Source organism: Eretmochelys imbricata, chromosome 15 (genome assembly GCF_965152235.1).
Source record: "Eretmochelys imbricata isolate rEreImb1 chromosome 15, rEreImb1.hap1, whole genome shotgun sequence".
Classification (NCBI taxonomy): domain Eukaryota; kingdom Metazoa; phylum Chordata; order Testudines; family Cheloniidae; genus Eretmochelys; species Eretmochelys imbricata.
This window is the reverse complement of record NC_135586.1, coordinates 15,040,916-15,058,369: the sequence shown is the minus strand read 5'-3', so window position 1 is coordinate 15,058,369 and position 17,454 is coordinate 15,040,916. Positions and strand designations below refer to the sequence as shown.

General features: G+C 42.0%; 1 protein-coding gene across 7 annotated transcripts in view; it reads right to left on the bottom strand.

Moving 5' to 3' along the window:
• The window catches only part of PI4KA (phosphatidylinositol 4-kinase alpha), a 96,318-nt gene extending 79,038 nt beyond the window's left edge, over positions 1–17,280 (bottom strand). For 2 of the 7 annotated variants that reach the window (XM_077835221.1, XM_077835222.1), the window contains exons 1-8: positions 17,073–17,276; positions 8,327–8,443; positions 6,179–6,272; positions 4,427–4,515; positions 3,811–3,883; positions 3,158–3,417; positions 2,365–2,431; positions 135–283 (exon numbers count right to left, since the gene is read on the bottom strand). In XM_077835221.1, coding sequence (XP_077691347.1) covers positions 135–283; positions 2,365–2,431; positions 3,158–3,417; positions 3,811–3,883; positions 4,427–4,515; positions 6,179–6,272; positions 8,327–8,443; positions 17,073–17,213 — 990 coding nt within the window. In that variant the 5' untranslated portion in view covers positions 17,214–17,276. Of the gene's footprint in view, positions 1–134; positions 284–2,364; positions 2,432–3,157; positions 3,418–3,810; positions 3,884–4,426; positions 4,516–6,178; positions 6,273–8,326; positions 8,444–16,598; positions 16,705–16,905; positions 16,926–17,072 lie in introns of those variants that run through there. The other 5 variants (XR_013348089.1, XR_013348088.1, XM_077835224.1 and 2 more) reach the window with 5 other exon arrangements.
• Positions 17,281–17,454: the final 174 nt, after the last annotated feature.

Here is a 17,454-nt window from a genome sequence, read left to right as displayed (position 1 = left end):
CCAATTTATTTGAGCATAAATAAATGAAAGGGGCTCACCCTGCACCTTACACAAAATACCCTCAACTGCTGTGTCTAACATGAGCATATAAAACCCAGACCTTAATGTGATCTTTAAAGCAGCTCATACTGTACCATGAGCAGCAGCTGGCGGAGCATTTCCAGTGGAATATCAAATTCCTTGTTACTAATACCATTAAAGAGAGGAGAAACTGAGAAGCTAGAGCTGATTGTAGAGAAGTAATAATCAGGGTCCAATGCACTCCCATCAGGTAGGTAGGACCCTGCAGACAAGAACAGACGAGAACACTATAACATTAGGTAATTCAAAATGTTTATTGTGTTCTTTGTTAAATATGAAGGAAGACACTGGGGCAAACTATGAAAAGAGAAGATATTTTGATCTTAACTTTCAATATGGTAACGGTCTATACCTGATAAACCCTGAAGGGCTTAATCCAGTTCCCACAGAAGCTGAATCAATCTATAATCTAATGTAAACTAGAACTACAGATTCAGCCATTTAATACATACAAGGTTAGAGAAGAAATTATGTTAAAAATATTTGCATTCATTTTGTAAATAGCATTTGGTAGGACTTTTGCTCAACTTCTGTAATATGTTTACCTCAAAAAACCCTGTGTGCACAAAAAACTACACAAGTTTAAAGTCATACTACACCTTCCATCTTAAATAGAAACCAAGACACTGTTACAATTTGAAGGTACAAGAGAAATTAATATATAGTTTTATTACTAGAGTACACTGTTCATCAAGAAGCCAGGTACAACTTTTGGCACTCCATTCCCTTTCTGGCATCACAATCTTGCTTTTTGTAACCCCTCAGCTGTGAGTTAATGCACTGTTTTTCTTGTGATTAACAGACTCTCAAAATGTACTGATGAACTTTAAAAAAAAAAAAAAAAAAAAGTATTTTTTGTCCAACTCCTGTGTCTTGGATAGAATAAAAACAACAAAGGCCATCAATTCTCTTGCACCAGAAAGTAAGACTACCACAAACCCGGGTCAGTAAAAACATAATATACAGGTCTGTAATTGTCCAGGTGCATTATGGGGAATAATGCAAGGTTTATCTGCCTTTGAAGCATTTGATAGAAGCTAGTGCTGAAAGCAAAATACCTAAGTAGAGGCACTATTGGCCTGTTCCAGTATTATAGTTCCTATGGTTCAGAAAGAGAGCCCCTAAGAAGTTCCAGATACATATGGCCTAATCCACAGTATGGCCCATTCATCAACATTTTTCATTAACGGCAGAAGAATTCTCTAACTCCCCCTTTCCTATTATTTTTTTAATCCAAACGAGAATGCCTGAGCTGAAGAGGTGTAGGTGGGTATGACGGGTTATACAGGCTGACCTAAGACAGGAAGGAATTAAATGAACTGCCCCGTGACCAGGTAATTAGGCCAGCCTTCCTCTGAAACCCCTGTCCAAACTATTGATCCTGAAGGGAGGGTCCTCCAGAAATTATTAATAGGAAGAACAGATAAGAAATAAAAGGGAGGAGACAAACCTAAGCCACAGTTGCCCAGGAGAGGGAGAACACCATTCAGTCAAAGGCTGGGAAGAGCCCAAACAATAAGGCCCCCAAAAGGGGTAAACAAAGCCAAAAGACAATGAAAGATCTAGTAAGTACAGAGCTCACTCTCCTCCCCCTTCATCAAGGGTACCAATTTATTTTTTCAGCTCAGCAAGTGGCCCACTGAAAGGTGACAGGCTTATCTCATTCGCAGCTGGAATTCTACCACTTGATTTTAGAATCCATAGCAATGAGTACATACACAGTCAGTATAGCCTTTTAAGATCTCCCTTTTGTGAGTTTTGCCTTTGACTTTTCCATGACAAAGTAAGACTTCCTATAACTTACACATACCAATTTTACTTCAAGTAAGGTACGTTACTTTGGGCTTATGCAACCTGCCATCAAACAGGATTCAAGATTCCAATCCTCAGTCTGCCATTTTAGCTGTACAATATAAAACATTTGTTATATAAAGTTATTCTGCCTAATCTTCTAAACTATGTTTTGCCCCAGTGCGATTAAGCTCTCTAGGACTAGGCATAGACTACTTAGCAGTCAGAAAATAATGTCTCTCTTGGAAGCTAGACAAAAAAACATTGTTGTTGGAAACCACTGTTGCTGGAAATAAAGATTATCCAACAACTTGTTAATGCAAAAATGTATCAGAACTCTACCACGTACATGCCAAAGAATTACTACCAGTAACCTTGAAGGCAAAGAGAATGCATGGAGGTTTGGGTTCCCTAGCCTTCCTATTGGTAAAGAGTGACAAAAAACACACTGCTCCTTGGCGAAATAGTAAAGACTGGAAGCTTCAGCTTTACCTTCAAAGTAATGAATGGCAGATCCTCCAGGGGAGCTGGGAGGGGGAATTCCACGTTCAGGACTGACCTGAAACACAAGGCAATAGTTGTACTTTATCATTAAAGGCTAGTGAAGCCTTGAGAACTTTAAGATGATGTGGACTCAAATATATTTTCTCTTTTAAAAAATGCATATCATCATTAATATATCCAGAAAGGTGTTGATGAGTCCCCAACGCCTACTGAAGTCAATGGGAGTTTTGAGTGCTCAGTAACTCTCAGAATCAGGCTTGAGTCAGGCCACAACTTCAAACAAAGGGGCACAGATGAAGAAGGGAGTGAGTGTCCTGGTTAAGGGAATGCAGGAGTCATCAGGATTCCTGGGGTCTACGCCCAACTCTGCTAAGGCTTCATTCTGTGATTCTGCGCAGGTCATCTGAAGTCTGATTTTCCAAAGGGGGTGCACACTTAGAGGGCATTGTTGGTGCTCATCACCTCTGAAAACTCAAACTGTTAACTTCTCTAACTTTCCCATCTGCTAAACAGGTATGCCTTATTATACCTGCTACACAGGGATAGCGTGAGGCTTAATGATTGCAAGTTCTTTGAGATCTTCCAAGTGAAAACTCTTAATATGGAGGTAACTAGCTTAACTGTCATCAATTATTCTGTGGTTCAGGGAGAAAGCTTTGAATCTGTTCAAGTATAACATTGAATGACTGTCAGTGAACATAAGTTTGACCATCTCTTAATTCAACCGAAGAACAGAAAAGGGTTTAAGTGCTGTCTTCATTGTAAAGGTGGCCACACAAACCTGTGAGATGCTGGACACGCTGCTGGTCTTTCTCTTTAAGGATCCTTCTTGACAGACAGTGAGAAGAGAGCTGGGAAGAATTGATCTAAAATCATTAAAAGAACGTCTGCGAATTCCTTCAAGTTCTTCTGGGACTTTCAGGGAATGTGGAGGAGCTTTAGGGAAAAGCTTTGAGAGGAGAGACTCTTCTGAATTGCTGTAGCGACCAAATGCTCGTGAAATTCCAATCAGACACGGCACTGCATATTTGCACAAGTATTCTGGAAAACAAAATTAGGCCATATATCTTTCTTAATGCATAGCAGCTTATGACTTCCTGTTGCCAGCTTTGCTACAAGCTCACTAAAAGCATTACAGCACAATATACATCACAAAGCCAGACTTGCATTATTAGGGGAAGAATAGCTAATTTATGTCATATATGTAAATATGTTTGTCCAGCTTAGCTCAAAATTTACCAATCAGCATACAAACAAAAGTCAGAATACTCTCACCAATTATGGACATTCTGTCATCAATTACAGACCCAATGGTGAATGCTAGTTATATAATACACTTTTTAAACAGAATTGTGGTGAAGGTTAGAGAGTAAGTGAAGTTCAGATGAAGCTACAATAAAGATGAAACACCAATTTAAAGAACTGTCCTAATACCTTTTTCCTGGTTTTGTGGGGACTGGCACATTCCTAGCAGGAACTGCATCACTTGCAGAATTGCCTCTAAAACCTAAAACAACCAAGACAGACATACAAAAACATTCTTCAGTGAACACTTTAAAGCTAGCACATGCCAGATCATTACATTACGTCAAATGAAACTTGCGAATATTAATTTTGAACTTCACATATTTTAAATTGAATGGGTTTTTGATACTGTATAAAACAAAGATATGTTTCTCTCTAACTCATTTAACTAAAGAAGCCTCCTTAGCTAAAGTAATATCCTAAATAACTCATAAGTATTAGCATTTTGAGAAAGCAATATCTCCAACTCCGGTATCAAACACATTCATTTTAAGTCACTTGGCTTTGTTATGGGCAATGTTTTTGGGCTCAAACCTCAAAAGACACGTGTGAGTAACTTTTGAGCACAACAGGACTATTCACAGAAGTAAAGTTATTCAACTGCAGTGTTTATGTGACCGCATCCTTTGTGAAGAAAAGCTGCCATGGTATTCTTTATTTTAAACCCTTTTTTCACCTTTTTGAAATAGTTATTTAAGCAGCAGAGATCTAAGAGTGCACATCAAAATATTTCAGTTAACTCTACCTGTTCTCTAAGAGTGGCATCCCTATAGGCAACATCTGACAACAAAGTCACCAAGCAGAAGCTGAAGTTTTCTGCAACCGGAAGCATGCCTACAGAAGTGGGGAGGGAAAGGGTGGAGAGAGGAGAGAAAACATTACAATAGTACTTGGGTCAGCCATTTGAAAATAAGAAGTAATATTTTATTATTGTCACAAGAAATCATAAGGCAGACTTTCAGCAATGCCCCATGGCACAGCTAAATCAAGCAAGTCAGCGGTTGAGTAACTGACAGATACACAAAGATTTAAATCATACCCTTGAGCCAATAATTAGCAAAAAACAAGAGAAATATGTTGCTTTAGAGGGAATAAAAATGTTTGTTTCATATATAAGTCATGGCAGAAGACAAAGACTGAAAATAAAGTAGTCATCTGGCATTAACATTCACACAATGAACAAATTCAAGTGTTGAAAAAAAGTGAGAAAGAAAGCAAGAAAGGCATATTGATTCCAAGTCTGAGAACTAATGAAAGATGCAATAAAGAAAAACGAGCAAGCGCAACAGAAGCAGACAGATTTGCTAATATGGAATAGTCATTGTTGCAACAACCTATAAAGCTGTGTAGCTGTTTCAGAAAAACCAGTGTCTTCCCAACATGCAGGAGAAACCCTATTGTTTAATAATCATAGGGCTGAAGGATCAGGCCCTAGGAGAAGACTGACATACGCTGCAAGGCAGGATATGTTGACAAGTAACAACTTAACTGACACATTATACCCTGACAGGCTATCCACTGGTGCCAATAATAGACTGGAGGGCAGACAAGACAATAGCATCATTTGTATCTCTTGGACAAAAAAAGCCAGCGGTGTTTGAGTAAATGTGCCTTTCAGGTGGCAAAGATTTTAATAAAGGACTCCTACCAATCCTTGCTGAAACTAAGCTTGAATCTGAAAAGAACCTGCATAACTCATTCTAAGAGGATTTAAACAGAGAAGGCTGGACATTCTCAGCAGGAGAGGAAAGTACAAAAACCAGCTGACGTCAGAAAGTTGCAAACTATGAAGTTCAGAGTTGTTCCCTGGTAGGAAAGTGAGATTCGAGAGGAGAGCCAAATGCCCTAAGAAAAACATATCAGACAGGTGGGGTTAGTCTTTCCTGAAGAAGGGAGAAACAGGAGTTTCCAGTCTCTAAAGCCGTGCTGTGAAAAGGGAAAACCCTAAATACGTCAAGCATAATTTAATAAAAACAAACAAACGAACAACAGCATGCACTCTAATTTGGAGCTTTTCAGGGTTTCAAAATACTTTTACAAACATTAGCAAACTAACCCTTACATACCCCTACACGGTAGAGAAGTACTCTCTCTACCATTTTAAAGATAGGTACATTAAGACTCCAAGAAGTTTAGTGTTTTACCCAAGATTGAACAACAAACCAGCGGCAAAGCTGGGAATAGCCCCCAAGAATCTTGACCGTCACTCTCCACTCTAGTCATTATACTGTCTCCTAACAACTTAGCCCTGAAGATGTGACTGACTGGTATTGAATTATTTGGAAAGCAGCTAAGCTGACATCAGGAAAGGTGTGAGCTATTCAACTTCCTTTCTGGCCTCTCAAGAAGAATCAGTTTTACTGCTGTATCTTTCCAATACAGGCAGTTATGTCAACAGCTAAAAACACAAGGGAGCTGATCACATCCTTTTGCACTCAGCCCAGAACTTAATTCTATTTCCCAAGCACACACTCTGAAGAGTAAAACTTAAAACCACCTCTGCCTTTTCGTGCAGTGCTTTCTTCTATCCACTGTACTTTGGGAAGACCCCTCAGAAGCCGGAGAAGATAAGGGACCACACTATCTTTGTGCTGAAAGAGAAAACATTTGTTTGAAATGGAAGATAAAAATTGAGTAACAGTTTCAATATACATGAGTCATGCAGAGGACGGGTATAGGACTATATATAGAACTCAAGTCATCTAATGATTACTTACAGGCTGCCTAAATATCGCATAACTGATTTAATACAGATAAGGTAAATCATGTAACTAGTTCAATGCTATAAATAAAATTGTTCCATCCTACCAATTGCTAAATGAGACAGGACACTGTTGGTCTATCATGTAATTTGAGGATGATTATATGTCTTGATATTTTGTCTAGTGTGTTGATTTGAGTCTAACAAGAAGCAGAAAATTATTTTGCTAGATTGCTAAAACAGAGTGTAAGCTTTCGTGAGCTACAGCTCACGTCATCGGATGCAGTGAGCTGTAGCTCACGAAAGCTTATGCTCAGATAAACTGATTAGTCTCTAAGGTGCCACAAGTCCTCCTTTTCTTTTTGCGAATACAGATTAACACGGCTGTTACTCTGAAACCTAAAACAGAGTGGAAATTCCCAAATTCTAATGCCAGCACTCCATAGCCTTGAGCAAATCACTTAACCTCTCAGCACAGGCGTTCAGTTTCCAAATGTATAAATTGGGGACAGTGCTAACTTCCCTCACAGGGGCGGATTAACACTTGTTCAATGCTTTGAATACATAAAGCATCATATAAATGCCAAGTTCCATTACAAGTGATGTGGTTTGCCCAGTTCTTGGTAATGAGTTCACATCACAAAATTAAACAGCAAAGCTGTTAATAATATTGCATTCATCTAGATCAGGGCTGGGCAAACCTTTTGGCCTGAGGGCCACATTGGGGTTCTGAAACTGTCTGGAGGGCCAGGTAGGGAAGGCTGTGCCTCCCCAAACAGCCTGGCCCTCTACCCCTATCTGCCCCCTCCCACTTCCCACCCCCTGACTGCCCCCTCAGAACCCCTAACCACCCAAACCCCTCCCCACTCCTTGTCCCCTGATCACCCCCTCCCAGGACTCCTTGTCCTCTCCCGCAAATGCCCCCCTGGAACCCCACTCCTTATCCAACAGCCGCTGCTCCCTGTCCCCTGACTGCCCAGACCCCTATCCACACTCCCACCCCCGACAGGCCCCCCGGGACTCCCACGCCTATCCAACCGCCCCGTGTCCCCTGACTGCCCCCCAGGACCTCCTGCCCCTTATCCAACCCCCCCGTTCCCCACCCCCTTACCATGCCGCTCAGAGTACCAGGACTGGTAGCCGTGCTGCCCAGCCAGAGCCAGCCATGCTGCGCGCAGTCAAGAGCGCCGGAGCAGGCCGGCAGCTCTCGCAACCGCGCTGCCCGGCAGGAGCTCGCAGTCCCACCACCCAGAGCGCCGGCATCACAGCAACCTGAGGCTGCGGGGGAGGGGGCATAGCAGGGGAGGGGCCAGGAGCTTAAGGGCCGGGCAGGACAGTCCCGCGGGCCGTAGGTTGCCCACCTCTGATCTAGATCACCTGGGAGGCTGAAACAGAAGTGTCTTATGGCCTGATCCAAAACCCACTGAAGCCAATTAAAAGATTCACATTGAGTTCAATGGATTTTGGATCAGGTACTTAAGGCATCACATCTCCCTCCTTCTAGAGATGATACCACCTTTAGGGCATACTGAAGCCTTCGCATCAGCTCATGGAAACATCATGGCTGCCTGTCCCAGAGAGGCCAGATGTTTAAGATGAATGTTCGTGAAGAACAAACAGCATTATGTGTATAGGTTTTCATCCTAATCCCTCCCATGCATAAAAAGGAAATTATGGGCCTGATTGTCAGATGTAGGTATATGTTTAAACATAATGTGTGTGAAAATTTAAGCAAGCAATTGCACATTACATTTTTGTGCAACCCCTTCTAAATGTCAGGTCCCGTAGGCCTAGATAGAGGCTACATTCACTTTCATACTTTGCCATGTCTTATTTCAAGCAAGAAACATCCATACCTAACATTTCATTCACCAATCAACCCCATTTAAAGATTTATTCAAAAGTACTTCAGCTGAAGAAAATTAAAATGAGGGAAAGTTGTACCTGAAGGTCAGACTCAATGAGAAAAATTCCCAAAGCAATCACAGCATCTCTGCGGCGCTCATCTAGCTGGAAAATCCCATGGAAATCCACAGGGCACATACATAGCAGCTTCTGCACCTGCAGAAAGGAAAAAAAAATGGAATGTTAGAACACCGCATTCAGGAACGCATAATGCACACATTAAAACTATGACTGCCAATACCCACAAGCGACCCTATGGCTATGTCTACACTATGAACTAGCTCACGTACACAGTCTCGCACTAGTTCCATGAGAAAGCATAGCTGCAGTAGTATGGGCAGCAACAGCAAAGGCCTGGCTGAGCTGTGCAAAGTACAAACCCACCTGAAACTGCCTCCATTGCCACTGCCCATGGAGCTACCGAAGCTACACCACTGTTTATATGTCGGCTAGCTCTCATTGAATTACTTTGAGTATGTGTACACAAGCACAGGAATGACACCTCTCATCTGTAATGCAGACATAGCCTAAGAAAACCAAATTAAAAGCCCTGGCTTTTCATTCTTAGAAATCAGAGATGGAAGAGACCTAAAAGGTCATTGTGCCATTCCCCTGCCAAAGCAGGATTCTTCCATACAGTACATTCTCTAGTCTTTTAAACATACCGGGCCATGGGGCTTCCACAATTTCCTCAGGGTAGCCCCCATGCCATTGCTAATGTTTTTCAGGGCAGAACACTGAGTTTACTGCATCATGTCAATTCAAAGAGTCAATTCCACACCAAATGTCCTTTATTATTCAGCTTTTTAATGAAAATAACCAGGTTCCAGTGGAAGAGAAGAATGATGTTTAGTAAGAAAGGAAAGAATGGATGTCAACTGTCCACTTTTATACTTAGGGTAAATTAACAATTTTCTTCTACAATTGTATAGTCTTTAGGTCCCCAAGAAGTCTTTCTGGAAATCTTGAAACTTTGCATAAACATCATATAGTATATGACAGGGCCCAATCCTGCATTCCTTGTGCACGGAAAACTCCCTTCCACTGAATTCACTGGGTTTCTGGATGTGCAATAAATGCACAATAGGGCTATATATCACTATATTTGCTCATCTCCCTTGAATACAGAAACCTTTTCTTAACCATGGGTGTAAGTAGATGTTGTCATTGCGACAGAGATGTTTTCTTCATACACAGTATTGCTAAAGCAAGCAGTATTGCCTACAAGTATTGTTCAAATCCTTGTAACCATGTAACAGAATAAGTTGCTAGACCTAAGTATTATTCTACCATTACCTTGCCTACTACTGTAGTATCTGCTTCCATATCTACTGAATATGCAACCACAGAATATATAAAATCTCGCAGATGTCTGCTTTATGTACTGAAAGGAGACATTATTTAAAAGGAGAAACATGTAAAGACAAGTCATCAAAATGGCCTGACTTTCAAAAGTGTTGAGCATCCACAGACCCCACTGATGCTATTGAAAAGGGGTGCTCACTACCTTTGTCTGTCAGGTCACTTCTTATTTAAGTGCCTAACTGTAGGCAGTCAGGTTGAAAAAACGTTGACCAAGTCTTTTAATATCCGAAAAGGAGTATTTTCTATTGTAAGATCAGAAAGGAAAAAACAGTTATTTTTATTATGAACTATTATATAAGAGTATTCAATATGTCTTACTGGATAAGTGTCATTTCATTTGCAATTCAGATTTTCAAAGCACTGTATTTCATGGTTCTCTCATCCAAACTTCTCTAACACTGAACAGGTTCACAAACAATATGCATTAATTTATAATACAGAAACATAAAAGCAGCATCCCCAAGGATCTTGTGCTGTTCAACATACTGATAAAAAAATCTGAAAAAGGGGGTGAACAGTGAGGTGGCAAATTTGCAGACAAGCTAAAATTACTCAAGATAGCTAAATCCAAAGCAGACTGCAAAGACTTACAAAGGGATCTCACAAAACTGGATGACTGGGTGACAAAATAGCAAATGAAATTCAGTGTTGATAAGTGCAAAGTAATGCACACTGGAAAACATAATCCCAACTATACGTGTAAAATGATGGGGTCTAAATTAGCTGTTATCAATCCAGAAAGATCTTGGAGTCATCGTCGATAGTTGTCTGGTAACATCTGCTCAATGTGCAGTGACTGCCAAAAATGCTTTCTCCACACCACTCAGGTGTTATGGTTAAGGTTGAGCATTGCTTACTGTTAAAATATTTTATCATATCCACACAAATGACATTGTTTTGACTGCTGTCATTAAAAGAACACCATAGGTTCTTATGTGAAATTTAAAAAATCCAGTTTGTTATTTTTATGCTTTTTGTTTACTTTTTGCATTTCCCACAATTTAAGGACAAGAGAAAATAAATCAGTTTCACTCTTTTTCCCTCCCCCCACTGAATTTCACTTTCAGGTTCTTTAGTTGTTATAGTTCTGGTCTCAAGCACTTTGGGAAAATATTTATTTTTATTTTGGGTCACAATTGAAGGTGACATTGTCAGGTAAGCACCATCTGTGTGTTTGGTGCTGTAAAGAAAACGGAGGGGGGGCTTAAAATTTACTCCACTGGGCTTACAGTCTAAGAGTCTGTCCCTGCCAACAGTTAATACCAGGCATATTGCTTCATATTCTGAGTAGTTTACGTAAATGAGAAGTAAGCATTCACATTAGTAAACTCTGTGCCTGGTAGTTTCAGTGTGTTTGGTCCTCTGCACAGAACTATATTGCATGCTGGGGCTTCCGATTTATCATAAGACTTCACAGTCATTGATGGGGTCATAGTTTCCAAATACGCATGTCAGAGGCGAATGGCTGTATAGAAAGTAGGCATAAATCCTAGAATCCTATTTTCGACGTCTCTGTCTCAAGGAATATTTCCAACACACCTCCGAACAACATACTTATGCACAGAGACCTTCCTACCAACACTACAAAAAGGATTCTGGGTGGACTCCTCCTGAAGGTCGAAACAACAGACTGGACTTCTACATACAGTGCTTCCGCCAACGTGCACGGGCTGAAATTGTGGAAAAGCAGCATCACTTGCCCCATAACCTCAGCCATGCAGAACACAACGCCATCCACAGCCTCAGAAACAACTCTGACATCATAATCAAAAAGGCTGACAAAGGAGGTGCTGTCGTCATCATGAATAGGTCAAAATATGAACAAGAGGCTGCCAGGCAGCTCTCCAACACCACTTTCTACAAGCCATTACCCTCTGATCCCACTGAGGGTTACCAAAAGAAACTACAACATCTGCTCAAGAAACTCCCGGAAAAAGCACAAGAACAAATCCGCACAGACACACCCCTAGAATCCTGACCTGGGGTATTCTGTCTGCTACCCAAGATCCATAAACCCGGAAATCCTGGATGCCCCATCATCTCAGGGATTGGCACCCTGACAACAGGATGGTCTGGTTATGTACACTCCCTCCTCAGGCCCTACGCTACCAGCACTCTCAGCTGTCTTTGAGACACCACTGACTTCCTGAGGAAACTACAATCCATCAGTGATCTTCCTGAAAACACCATCCTGGCCACGATGGATGTAGAAGCCCTCTACACCAACATTCCACACAAAAATGGACTATAAGCCATCAGGAACAGTATCTCCGATAATGTCACGGCAAACCTGGTGGCTGAACTTTGTGACTTTGTCCTCACCCAAAACTATTTCACATTTGGCGACAACGTATACCTTCACATCAGCGGCACTGCTGTGGGTACCCACATGGCCCCACAGTATGCCAACATTTTTATGGCTGACTTAGAACAACGCTTCCTCAGCTCTAGTCCCCCAATGCCCCTGCTCAACTCGCGCTACATTGATGACATCTTCATCATCTGGACCCATGGAAAAGAAGCCCTTGAGGAATTCCACCAGGATTTCAACAATTTCCATCCCACCATCAACCTCAGCCTGGACCAGTCCACACAAGAGATCCACTTCCTGGACACTACGGTGCTAATAAGTGATGGTCACATAAACACCACCCGACACCAGGAACCTACTGACGTCTATGCCTACCTACATGCCTTCAGCTTTCATCCAGACCACTCCACACGATCCATTGTCTACAGCCAAGCTCTACGATACATTTGCTCCAACCCCTCAGACAGAGACAAACACCTACAAGATCTCTATCAAGCGTTTTTACAACTACAATGCCTACCTGCTGAAGTGAAGAAACAGACAGACAGAGCCAGAAGAGTACCCAGAAGTTACCTACTACAGGACAGGCCCAACAAAGAAAATAACAGAACGCCACTAGCCATCACCTTCAGCCCCCAACTAAAACCTCTCCAACGCATCATCAAGGATCTACAACCTATCCCGAAAGATGACCCATCACTCTCACAGATCTTGGGAGACAGGCCAGTCCTTGCCTACAGACAGCCCCCCAACCTGAAGCAAATACTCACCAACAACCACACATCACACAACAAAAACATTAACCCAGGAACCCGTCCTTGCAACAAAGCCCGTTGCCAACTGTGTCCACATATCTATTCAGGGGACAACATCATAGGGCCTAATCACATCAACCACACTATCAGAGGCTCATTCACCTGCACATCTACCAATGTGATATATGCCATCATGTGCCAGCAATGCCCCTCTGCCATGTACATTGGCCAAACTGGACAGTCTCTACGTAAAAGAATAAATGGACACAAATCAGATGTCAAGAATTATAACATTCAAAAACCAGTCGGAGAACACTTCAGTCTCTTTGGTCACTCAACTACAGACCTAAAAGTGGCAATTCTTCAACAGAAAAACTTCAAAAACAGACATCAAGGAGAGACTGCTGAATTGGAATTAATTTGCAAACTGGACACAATTAACTTCGGCTTGAATAAAGACTGGGAGTGGATGTGTCATTACACAAAGTAAAACTATTTCCCCATGTTTATTTCCCCCCGCCCCACTGTTCCTCACACGTTCTTGTCAACTGCTGGAAATGGCCCACCTTGATTATCACTACAAAAGGTTCCGCGCGTGCTCCCCCCTGCAGTGTGTATGGTAACACCCATTGTTTCATGTTCTCTGTGTATATAAAATCTCCCCACTGTATTTTCCACTGCATGCATCCAATGAAGTGACCTGTAACTCACGAAAGCTTATTCTCTAATAAATGTTCTCTAATAAATTCTCTAATATTCTCTAATAAATTCTCTAATAAATAAATAAATAAATAGTCTCTAAGGTGCCACAAGAACTCCTTTTCTTTTTGCGGATACAGACTAATATGGCTGCTACTCTGAAACCAGGCATAAATGTAAAATTTTGTTATATTAACGAAGTGCCTGCATTTTAAATTGTTTTTTTTTGAAAGAAGTTATGCATTGTATCTTATGACTGCCACCTGTTGTTCATTGTAACATACAAACGGCCATACTGGGTCAGGCTAATTGTCCATCTAGCCCAGTATCCGGTCTTCCGACCGTGGCCAATGCCACATTCTTCAGAGGGAATGAACAGAATATGGCAATTCTCCAGTGATCCATCCCCTGTCATCCACAAACTGATCTAATTCTGGGAACCTTAACCATCACAATACTGCCAGTGATCCTACAAACACAGCCTTTTCTCCTAACTACATTGTTCGTAGCTTACTCACAGTTAATCTTCTGCGTCACATAAAATTGTTCAAATAGTAAAAAAATAAATTTAGTTATTTTCTTTTATTTTTAATAATCTCGATAGTTTTTAACAACACAACAAGTGTATTCACCGATAAATAATCTGACAGTATCCCTTAAAAATCAAATAATAACCGTAACTCAGGTTCCCATAAAATACTTTAAATACCGGTGAATCTGTAATGAGAGGACTTTCTTTTTAGTGGATTACCACATCAGAGATAGACGTCTTGGTGGTCCATCAAACAAAATTAATTCTAAAAATGTACAAGAATTGACTAGGGACAAGTCAGATACTGTTTATATTAATGCAGAATTTTCATTTTGGAAAATTCAACTACCCATTAATTTAGTTTAGTTTAGTTTTAGTTTAGCTTTATGTGCAGTAATAATCTAGCAAATTATAACTTCTCATTTTATCATTGTTATGTACTACAAAAGAAAAAGAGCTCTGACGAGCTAACTGTTCTTTGTGAGCATTAAACACCTGCGTTAAGGACCTATTCCAGGCCTAACATTCACATATGTAGGCTTTGCTCTCATAGGCTTGCTTTCACTAGACATTTTTAAACTGACCGCTAATTAACTCAAGGTAAGAAGCCTAACACAGACATACCCAGAGGCCTAAAGGCCTAGACCAAACTGATGATCTGCAGGTACCATGTCCTACTCAGCACCCTTGGGAGACGTCCTATGCGTAGTCCAACTATGCTAAAACCTGCTGTAACAGCACACTTGCCATCAACCTAGCCTTACACATTCCTACCTCCATTACATACCAATACCATGCATTAAACAAAGAGTAAAAAGAAAAGGAGTACTTGTGGCACCTTAGAGGCTAACAAATTTATTTGCATCCAATGAAGTGAGCTGTAGCTCACAAAAGGTTATGCTCAAATAAATTTGTTAGTCTCTAAGGTGCCACAAGTGCTCCTTTTCTTTTTGCGGATACAGATTCATAGATACTAAGGTCAGAAGGGACCATTATGATCATCTAGTCCGAACTCCTGCTCAACACAGGCCATAGAATCTCACCCACCCACTCCTGCGAAAAACCTCTCACCTATGTCTGAGCTACTCAAGTCCTCAAACTGTGGTTTAAAGACTTCAAGGAGCAGAGAATCCTCCAGCAAGTGACCCGTGCCCCATGCTACAGAGGAAGGCGAAAAACCTCCAGGGCCTCTTCCAATCTGCCATGGAGGAAAATTCCTTCCCGACCCCAAATATGGTGATCAGCTAAACCCTGAGCATATAGGCAAGATTCACCAGCCAAATACCCAGGAAAGAATTTTCTGTAGTAACTCAGATCCCACCCCATCTAACATCCCATCACAGGCCATTAGGCCTATTTACCATGAATATTTAAAGATCAATTAATTACCAAAATCATGTTATCCCATCATACCATCTCTTCCATAAACTTATTGAGTTTAATCTTGAAGCCAGATAGATCTTTTGCCCCCACTGCTTCCCTTGGAAGGCTATTCCAAAACTTCACTCCTCTGATGGTTAGAAGACTTCATCTAATTTCAAGTCTAAACTTCCCAATGACCAGTTTATATCCATTTGTTCTTGTGTCCACATTGGTACTGAGCTTAAATAATTCCTCTCCCTTTCCGGTATTTACCCCTCAGATATATTTATAGAGAGCAATCTTCTCTCCCCTCAACCTTCTTTTAGTTAGGCTAAACAAGCCAAGCTCCATGAGTCTCCTTTCACAAGACAAGTTTTCCATTCCTCGGATCATCCTAGTAGCCCTTCTCTGTACCTGTTCCAGTTTGAATTCATCCTTCTTAAACATGGGAGACAAGAACTGCACACAGTATTCCAGATGAGGTCTCACCAGTACCTTGTATAACGGTACTAAAATCTCCTTATCTCTATTGGAAATACCTCGCCTGATGCATCCCAAGACCGCATTAGCTTTTTTCACGGCCACATCACATTAGCAGCTCATAGTCATCCTATGATCAACCAATACTCCAAGGTGCTTCTCCTCCACCATTACTTCTAATTGATGCGTCCCCAGTTTATGACTAAAATTCTTGTTATTAATCCATAAATGCATAACCTTACACTTCTCACTATTAAATTGCATCCTATTACTATTACTCCAGTTTACAAGGTCATCCAGATCCTCCTGTATGATATCCCGGTCCTTCTCTAAACTGGCAATAACTCCCAGCTTTGTATCATCCGCAAACTTTATTAGCACACTCCCACTTTTTGTGCTGAGGTCAGTAATAAAAAGATTAAATAAATTAGTCCCAAAACTGATCCTTGAGGAACTCCACTGGTAACCTCCCTCCAGCCTGACAGTTCACCTTTCAGTATGACCCATTGTAGTCTCTCCCCTTTAACCAATTCCTTATCCACCTTTCAATTTCCATATTGATCCCCATCTTTTCCAATTTAACTAATAATTCCCCATATGGCACGGTATCAAACGCCTTACTGAAATCTAGGTAAATTAGATCCACTGCATTTCCTACCATGGCTGCTACTCTGAAACCTAAACAAAGAGTGTTGCTTTAACTTGACGTGACACAGGCGAAAAGAACTTGATTCTTATACATACCATAAAAACAGACCTAATTATTGTTCTACTAATTCCCCCTAAAAAACTAGGTTCCTTAGGTACCTGGGGAAAACTTTCTCTCAGCAGGTTGTTAGGACAAGTGTTCTTCAAAAGCAAAACCACCGGGATATTTTTAAAATCTTCTTGAACATTCATCAACGTTCATAACCTGAAACCAACGTCAGTCAAGCTCTTAGCTTGGTTTCCCTACAGGTGAGCCACACAAACATCACGCATAGATCCAGCGTCCACACACATAAACCTTAACACTCCGCGACACACGGGCTCCACCCCCAGGCATGACACACCCGCTGCCTCACACGACGCACGTCCCCCACACGTAGGACACCCCCAGGCATGAAACACCTACCACAGGGCGCGCACCGCGCTCCACGCAGGACACGGGCCCCCCACAAGGGGCACACGCTACCCCACAGACATGACGTACATCTCACATACGGGACACGCCCTGGCGCCCCACCGGCAGGACACCTGCCGCCCCGAGAGGGATGGGAGGCGCAAAGGCGACCCCGTTACCTTCTCCAGGGGAGCGGGTCTCTGCACGGCCAGCGAGCGGGACAGCGACAGCACCGTGTTGAAGTAAAAGCCCCGCGAGGAGCCGGAGCCGCTTCCCCGCCCGGCAGACGCGGCAGGAGCCGCCACCGCCGGGGCCGACATGTTGCGGGCGCGCCGCAGGGCAGGGCGGAGCGCACCCTACGATGTTATCCACTCCCTCACCACTCCTCTCGCGAGCATCCCCCACTCCCCGCGGGAGCGCCGGGCTCCAATCAGGTAACACATATGGCGGCGCCTACGTTGACTTCACTTCCGGGCTGGATATCCATCCTCTCACGGGCAATGGATTATCCCAACTCTCAAACTATACCCCCCACTCGAGTGCTGGAAATGGATTATCCTA